The sequence below is a fragment of the Manacus candei genome, unplaced genomic scaffold (genome assembly GCF_025592945.1).
Source record: "Manacus candei isolate 608988 ecotype Guabito, Panama unplaced genomic scaffold, ASM2559294v1 h1tg000055l, whole genome shotgun sequence".
NCBI lineage: Eukaryota > Metazoa > Chordata > Aves > Passeriformes > Pipridae > Manacus > Manacus candei.
In genome coordinates, this window is record NW_026138103.1 from 833,722 (window position 1) to 842,160 (window position 8,439).

Consider the following 8,439-nt stretch of genomic DNA (forward strand, 5'->3'; position numbering starts at 1 on the left):
GCAAGAATTGTTGGGGCTCAGCATCCTCTGGGGGTCCAACAGCTGCTGCATCCACAGACACCCACTCCTGTGCTGGCAGCCTCCTTGCAGCAGCTTTTCACAACCTTCTAAGAGCTCTCACAAGAAAACACCCCAAACACTAGAATATAAACTGCTTCCTGAAGAGGTTCAAATGCTTCCTGAAGTTGATATTCAGGCAGGTTCCTATTGAACTGCTTTCTAAAGTTTACATTCAGGTAGAATCCTGTTCTCAGCACACCTTTAAGTCTGAATAGAAACCAGCAAGGTCTTATGAAAACCCCATTTGTCCCTAATAAACCCCTCAACAGTATTTGAGAGGAGGAGGGGGATGAGATGCCAAACCTGAGGGAGAACTCTGTAGCATCCTGGAAGGGGGCTCGGGTTCACAAGGGTCAGCGTCTTCTGGCAAGGGACCTTTGCAGAGCACGGTCCACAGTCGAGGGTGGAGAAGAGCAAACGCAGCTCAGGAACGACACATCTGGGCACAGAGATGACCCCGAAGGAATGACAGATACTGAGAGAACAGAGAGCGTTCACCCCGCAGAGCATGGAATGAAGCATAAGACATTTGTCACTGTCCAACAGATGTTTAATACCCCTCCAGAGATAAATCACCTTTCACGTCTTTCCACTCAAACACGTCTTGTCAAGGAGGGGCAAACCCTGAGACTCAGCACTGCAGAGGCTGCCAAGTGCCCGGGCAGAGCACGGGCCTTGTCCCACAGCAGCCTCAGCCCCTCCTTTGCCCAAGGAGGCTTGCAAGGACTCCCCCAACAGGCCCAGCGAGCCGTGAGCTCTGGGGGAGCCTTCCTATTGAAGGTCAGTGCTCACCAAGGCTCAAGGAACACAAGACTCCAGTGTCTCAGGAAAAACAACTCCCTTCTCTCCCAGGGTGCTGTTGCCCTGCCAGAGAACTCAGCCAGTGTTGGGGGCACGAGCCACCCCCTATAGGGTGTGGGTGATCATCCTCCCAGTTCCTACAGTTCCCTTGCTGCTGCACCCCACAGGTCCCAGGTCTGTCCCCACTGGCACTTGCGTTACAAAACTGCAGCCCAGGCACTGACTGGACAGCTCTGCCTGGGAGAGGGAACGGCACCAGGGAACTGCATCCCTCTTGTCATTAAACTGACACCCAGGGCAGCACCACAGGAGGGAATTTGGCTGCAGCAACAACAACATCTGCATTAAGTCTGAGAACTGAGAATGTTAATGCTCAAAAGAGCCAGAGGGAAGCAGGGAAACCTGAGCCCACCTCCACATCAAGGACTACTTTCCTCTCCCACTCCTGCTGTGAGCCCCTTTCCCACTGCCATGTGCCCTCGTTAACTGAGCCAGACCCCAGCTCTCAGCAGGCTGCTCACTGCGTCCCAAACCAATGCTGCAGTGTGGTTGGAACCCAGCACAAGCCCACCTCTTGCAGGAAGAAGGACAGGAGGAGCTTGGGAATTTTTTACACCTCAAGCAGCAAAAGCCAGGCCAATAAATAATGTCATTCCTGTTCCCCAGAGAAAAAGGCCCAGAGCCATGCCTGGCTGTGAGTAGGGGTGCTTCTCACCACGGGCTGCTTTCCAAGCACTGCTCTTCTCCTACCTAGCTGGGCAGAACCAGCTTCTTAAGCAAGCCTTCCCCTGGAGCTGCAGCCAGCAAACCCCGAGCAAGGCACTGTGCTGGTGGTGGGTGCACGGGGAAGGACGAGCAGCTGCAAGGAGAGCACTGGTACCTGGCTTTGAGGCACAGAGCCAACACCTCCTTGCCAAAACCATCCACGTCCAGCACCATATCACAGTCGTACTGTCCCACGTCATTGGAACACAGCGTGACCTGGTGGAAGAGAAGAGCAGCAAATACTTCCCTTCTCCCAAAAGCTCATTACCCACGTGTGGTCTCCTCCGGTTCTTGTTTCGCAGTAAGGCAAGGGAGGATTTTGCCTTAATTCTTCTGCTGGCCCATGCCTAGAGCACAGTCTCTGGGAGTAACATAAGCCTTCTGGCAAGACTGAATTTGTTAAACACACCTTGCAGCTGTCAGGGCAGAGGTGGCTAAATTAAAGCATTATACATAATCATGTATAATGAGACTAAAGCTCTACTCACTACTGCCTTCAAATTAGGGGCCCATTTTTTCATTTGACTACAATAACATAAATGCAAAGGAAATGTGTTGACTTGGACAGAATGAGTTCAGCTTTTCAGCAGGAAGCTGAGGGCAAGGTGTGCTCCTGCAGATGCTGGGCAGTTCATGGCTGCCGAGTTTTTTCTTTCCTCACTGGGGATCCCTGCAGTGACCTCAACTCATTCTGCTCCCCAGGAGAGGAGAAACGAGACTGGGAAGAAAAGCAAACTGCTTTATACAGTGGCATCTCTCTAACAGCCACCTTCTGTTCTCATCCTTCCTCTGCCTGTTTTCAGTCAAAGAAGTCACGCTCAAAACCAACACACGAATGACTTCTGTTGACCATGTGATCTCACCTTATGGTTTTGGAGACAAAATGGTGCTCCTTCAGGAACATTCCACGTAACCCAGCTCCCACACCACTGCAGATCCCTCCCTTGCACATGCTGAGAGCCGACAGCACTAAAGCCCTCCCACAGCCCAGTGAGGCTTCAGCCCCACCTACTGACCCATGTGTGGCCAGACTCCTCCCATACCCTGATCTCCTGGGATCCCTGGGAAGGGATGGTCCCTGTGCTGGGTGTTATGGTGAACTCCATTGGCTTCTCCTGACATGGAGCCAGTGTGCCTTTTTCCCAGGAGGGGTGAGCGTTGTCTTTCACTTGATCAGAGCTCCTAAGGCTGGGCTGTCCCTGGCCGTCCCCAGGGATGCGAAGGTGGAAGGTGATGGGCACCACGGAGGTGTTGATCAGGTGGCACGACAAGGTCTGAGGAAAGCCTAGGAAAATGACACAAATGGCCATGTAGGCACCAAGCACCTCGTGACTTCTGGTGTGAATATCCTGGTAGGATGAAACTATGCTCTGAGACTTGCTTCCCGTAACAGAAAGCCAGGGATACAGCCACACCTGGTGGGGATGTCCTGCAGAGCCAGGACACCAGCCCACAGCCTGCTCTGCAGTGGACAGGTGGCTTGGCTGGCCAGCTCTGTGGGGAGGAGACATCTCCCAGGACCTGCTTACCAAGCATCACTTGAGCCCAGATGGGGAGGAAAACCAACTGCAGGCACAGCAGGGAGCTTCTCTGTGCCCATCAACAGGGACACTGCCCAGCTCCAGCAGTGACTCCAGCAGGGAGCCTCCACAGAGGCATCCTGGGTGCAGAATGATAATGGCCCTTCAGTCAATCCACAACTGATTTCACATTTAAACTGTAGATCATCTCAGTAGAAAGCCTTTTGTGAGCCTGAGATGGAGAACCAGAACCTGCATTTCAATGGTGACACTCTGGATGTTCAGCCAAAAGCTCTGTCAGCAGAGCTGGGCTTCTGCTGGGGAAGAAGAAGAAGAAGCCCACGGCTCTGAGGACACAGGTGCCTGAGACAGAGCTATTGCTGGGGCATCTGACCTGCTCAGGGATAACGAGGTGCCCTCACACCACTAATTAACATCCCACACTAAAGGTATGTGGCTTAAGCTCCCTTCTCCTGCAGTCCCATCCCCTGGGCCCTCCTGGGACGAGGACTTTTACAGTCGTTTTGCTGGCAAGGACTGGGAGATTGGAGCAGAAGAGACTACGAGGGACACCAGAAAATACTGACTTTCTATTCCTTTGGTCCTTTCGGATCTCACGATGGCAAAATGCCACCAGCAGCCCTGGAGTTAACACCCTGCAGGCTGCCATGGAAGGGCACGAGTGACAGATGCTCTTCTGTTCAAGTGCTCCGTTTTGGCAAGGCACAGATCTCTCCTGCTGCCTCCAAGCCCAGGGAACACTCACCAAAGGAGACGTCATTGAAGTCAAGGCCACCTGTGCTGAAATGCAGGCTCAGTCCGGTGACGTGGCCCCTGCAAGGACGAGGACAGAGGAGACAACGGCTTGGTTAAAGGGAACTGCAAAGCCTTTGGCCATCCTTCCGGCTCAGGTGGGTCAAAGCTGGTGTCAGAGCCCCGTGGGCGTCGAACCAGCCCCGCACCCTGTGCTCAGCACGGCGTCCGTGGGCACAGGAGGCAGCCAACAGCTGCTGATGGGGCTCAGGGCACCACGGCAGGCAGGGCATGCCCCCGAGGTGCTGCTGGCCCCATGGAGGACCCTGTACACACACCCAGAGATGGCTCTGTGCCCTTGCCTTAGGCAAAAGACCGACTCACTACTTTTCTCTTGCAAAGTAATAACCTTTTTGTTATGTTTTATCCACTTCCCTGATGTTCTTGGTAAAATGGACTGCAGATTCCTTTTGTTTCTTTATACCTTGATTCAGTGCCTGTTGTAGACGACGGGATAAAGACACTTTTAGACCACAAAATTGATCAATAACTTATCCGACTTTATTGTTGCAGGCTCTGTGCTTATAAAGGTTAATAATTAGGCTCATACATATTACAAAAGCTAAGCTCATCATTGGTTTCTAATTACCTAAGTTATATTTGCGCAAATGCTGATTCTTTAACCTTCTTATGGTTACTTGTTTGCTATTTGCTCAGCTTTCCCATCCGCTATACACTATTCTTCTGTCACGTACCCAGTTTCTCAAACACAGTGACCTTCTGATAGTTTTCTCTTACCGTGGGACCAGAGCTGTAGCATCTCTCTCATGTCCCCTTTCTATTAGCCATGTTTCAGCAATACTTTCCACAAGTGCCTCCCAACAGCAGCCCAGACACAGCCACCTCCAAAGCTCCAGAGCTCCCAGCATCAGCTTTCCTGCCTCCACCACATTACCCCACCAGCCCGTGGTTCAGACTAGCTGGGACAAGCCCTCGTGCTGCTGTAGTGCTGAGGAGAGAGCTTTGCCTCTCCTTCATCACCCCTTTTCCCCATTGCTGGGCGATGATTATCTTTTGCAATGGCACCAGCCCATGGGAGGATGCCCAAGTCCTTGTGACAGTCCCTGCTGCTGCAGAGCTCCCCATCTCCCACCCCAGTCCCTTCCTGCTGTGGAAAGGAGGTCCCAGAGCACTCCCTGCACAGGAGCTGGGAGCACAGCCTGTGCCTGGGCACGAGGGATGATGTGAGGCTGCTGCTGCCCCTTTGGCACAGATCATTAACAGAGGACTTTAGAACCACTTCTTCTGGCTGCAGAGTCACCCAGGCTGGCCCATCTCCAAAGCCCTGGGGGCCTTGCTGGGCGCTCAGAGGGGACATCCCAGACCAGCAGCTGCCCAAAACTAATGCCTTCCCACTGCCTGCCACGGCCAAGGCGGAGGGAGGTCCCTGCAGGAAGGAGTCACTCCAGCTCCTGGGCACCTGCACTGGGCAGAAGGCATCCCCACACTGAGGGGATGCCAACATCAGAGCCAAGACTAAGACCTCGGGCAACACCTTTCTTCTCTGCTCCACCACCAAATGAGGCAGGTGAGAGATGATTACCCAGAGACAGCTACAGACGTGCCCACCAAGCTCCCAGAGCCCTCCTCACCTGATAGTCAAGGTCACAGGCTTAGGGCATTCAGCCACATTGAAATGGAATTCTTCCTTGAACTCCCCCAGGCTGGTGGAACTGAAGGAGATCTGGATAGGCTGGAGCCCACTGGGTGGAATGATGCCCTGCTGGGGCCGAAAGGTGAAGCAGGAGCCACGGGCTGTGGTTGGAGGGATGAGCTCAAAGGGAGCATCAATAGCTCCTTTGTTAACCAGCATTGCCTGCAGCAGCAAGAAAGCAAAATGGAAAGACATGAGCAAACTTCCTTTCTTACAGAAGGCTGAGTTGTTTCTAAGAAACGATTAACCCCTGGAAAGGCAGAAGATGCCATGTGCTGCTACGTGGCAGAAGCCAAAAAAGTACAACAGGACAAGTTGTGCCTTTGGGTTTTCATGCAAAGCAGCGATAACTTCACATAAGCAGAGTCACTCCTGGGTTATCCCAGGGACACGGAGCGGGTCACTCCTGGCCAGCATCGCCAAGTTCATTCAGACCTGGCCTGAGGAGCAACGTGGGGCAGTTGCAGCCACGTAATGAACCCCCACAGAGCTGCTGCTGCTGCTCCAGGGGTGCCCGGCCCTGCCAAGGGCAGCACACATTCAGCTTCCATGGCAGCCAACCAGTTTACTGCGTGCAGAAGACACCTCAGAACAGTGCTATCACCAGCTTCAGAAGCTCTCACCAGCTCTGCCAGGGTAGATCATTTGGGTTCTTGTATTTTTCCTTTAATCTGATAGTTTCTTAGACCTTGCTCAGCCAGACATGTCAAGAAAGGATGAATGTGAGGTGCACAGCAGCTCCACCTATTCTAAAGAGTTGCTCTCTCCCATCTCTACACAGCCATGGGGAAACCCTGCCATTGCCATGGACTTATCCATCTGCTTTGGAATTCTTTCCCCAGTTGTTAGCCTGGCAAAACCTGTCAGAACAGTTGAGGCAGAAGCAGAGGGATGTCCCTCATTTTGTAGCTTTGCAGCTGCTGTTGCAAATATTCCCATATTCAACCTCTGCCTTGAAACTTGAAAACTACTCTCCTCTCGTGTGTTACCTGTGTTACAAATTGCACTTGGGGATCCCATGCTGAGCTGAGGTTTACCTGCAGCGTAGCTGCTTAGGACAGCACTAACAGTATCATCTACTCATTCACCTTTTCTCATCTAATGAAATTACTATATTGATAGTGAGAAACACTAAAGTATCAGCATCAAAAAAGAAGAGAGAGCACAATCTTTTAGTAAGAAAACAACTCCGTGTGTCCTTTCCTGCCATGGCAAAGCTTTTGGAAGTGTCTGGCATGATGCAGTGCCTCATTTTCCACCTTTTTCAGTTGCTCTCTCTTGCAGTGGACTCAAGCTCAAACGCAGCCAGTTTGTTCCAGCTGCTCTTGAACAGCCCGAGCACAAAGGTGCCTTGAGTCTGAGGCTGGAACAGAAGCCTCTGAACACTTCAGCTTTTTGACCCAGTGTTGCTTTCATGTGTTGAGGGGTTGTTTTGCAGAAAGCATCCCAGCTGATCTCCAAGGGCGGTTGTCAAAAAGCAGGAATTGGGCCTTCAGACAACACCTTTCAGGCCCCGGAAAAGGATCCAGATTCTGTGAAACCCCCCAGATTTGACTAGTATGTCAAATATTCCCTGCTCACAACTGCCCAAGTTGCCAGAAATTCCACAGGTCCACCAGGCTCCCCTCTGCCCCAGGAGCCATCAGGATCCACCCCAGCCCCTGCTGTTCACCTCGTAGCTGTAGGCTTCTCCAACCAAAACTTTCCCCATGTCCAGTTCCTCAGAGCTGAGTTGGAGGCAGGGCTCGAGGCCTTCCCCTGTGAGGTGCAGGGGCAGCCTGGTCTCACGGCCTGGGGAGAGATTTCCATTTCAGTAGAGTAATTCTTACTCTCTTATCCTGCTTTTTCCAGGCTGCCTCAGTGCTAGTCCCTGACTCTGAGATGGGTGAGACCAGCTCCTTCCAATTTCTAACCCACCCCTAGGGCTTGTTTCCCTTTTAGCCACCGGTTTGCACCCTGAAAAAGCGATGCCAAGTTTAAAACATGATTTCTGCAGTGATAGGACATTTAGGTTAGATATACAAAAGAAATTCTTCCCTGGGAGGGTGGTGAGAGCCTAGCACAGGTTGCCCAGGGAGGTTGTGGCTGCCCTGTCCCTGGCAGTGTTCAAGGTCAGGTTGGACGGGGCTCTGAGCAACCTGGGCTAGTGGAAGGTGTCCCTGCCCATGGCAGGGGGGTTGGGGATTAGGTGATCTTTAAGGGCCATTCCAACCCCTTATCATTCTATGATTCTGTGATTTCCTTCTCACACACTTGGAGGAGCTTTGAAACCCATTCAGTGAAGGGACAAAGCTTGCAAAGAGTTGGACATTGCTGCCTGGCTTCCAACTAAATTGGGGGGCAGTGGCCCAACAGCACAGGGCTTTGTTGCCAAAGCCTTCAGCTTCTGCTGCTTTCTGACACTCAGCATCTTGTTGACAGAATGTCCCCGTGCTCAGTGACTGGCTTGGAACACGATTCTCATCTGACCATGTCAACAAACAGAGATGCACAGTTTCACACATCACAAGGAATGCCTTGGGAGCAACTTTTTAAATCCATGCTTTCCTTCCACAGCTCTAACGACAGCAGTTGGTGGGCAAGAAGAGAGTTTGTTAGCGTGAGCCCTGAGTAATTACTGTAGATGGCATTTGTTGAGTTATCCCTGCACAATTACTGTCTAAATAAAAAGCTGTTTCATGACATTTGCATCTATCAGCTTGGAGCAGGAAGGAAGGCAACAGGGTGGCTGGGTCAGGGGATTGCAGCACCCTCCAGAACAGGAGCCTGGCTGCTGGAGGACCATGGGCCTCCCACCTCTTTCTCGTAGATGGGCAAACCCAGAGT

The 8,439-nt window shown here is 52.1% G+C and overlaps 1 protein-coding gene across 1 annotated transcript in view; it reads right to left on the minus strand.

Moving 5' to 3' along the window:
- The window catches only part of LOC127477582 (hydrocephalus-inducing protein homolog), a 152,746-nt gene that overhangs the window by 46,341 nt on the left and 97,966 nt on the right, over positions 1-8,439 (minus strand). The window contains exons 5-10 of the mRNA XM_051802083.1: positions 7,286-7,404; positions 5,552-5,775; positions 3,913-3,980; positions 2,670-2,911; positions 1,742-1,842; positions 364-499 (exon numbers count right to left, since the gene is read on the minus strand). Coding sequence (XP_051658043.1) covers positions 364-499; positions 1,742-1,842; positions 2,670-2,911; positions 3,913-3,980; positions 5,552-5,775; positions 7,286-7,404 — 890 coding nt within the window. The remainder of the gene's footprint in view (positions 1-363; positions 500-1,741; positions 1,843-2,669; positions 2,912-3,912; positions 3,981-5,551; positions 5,776-7,285; positions 7,405-8,439) is intronic.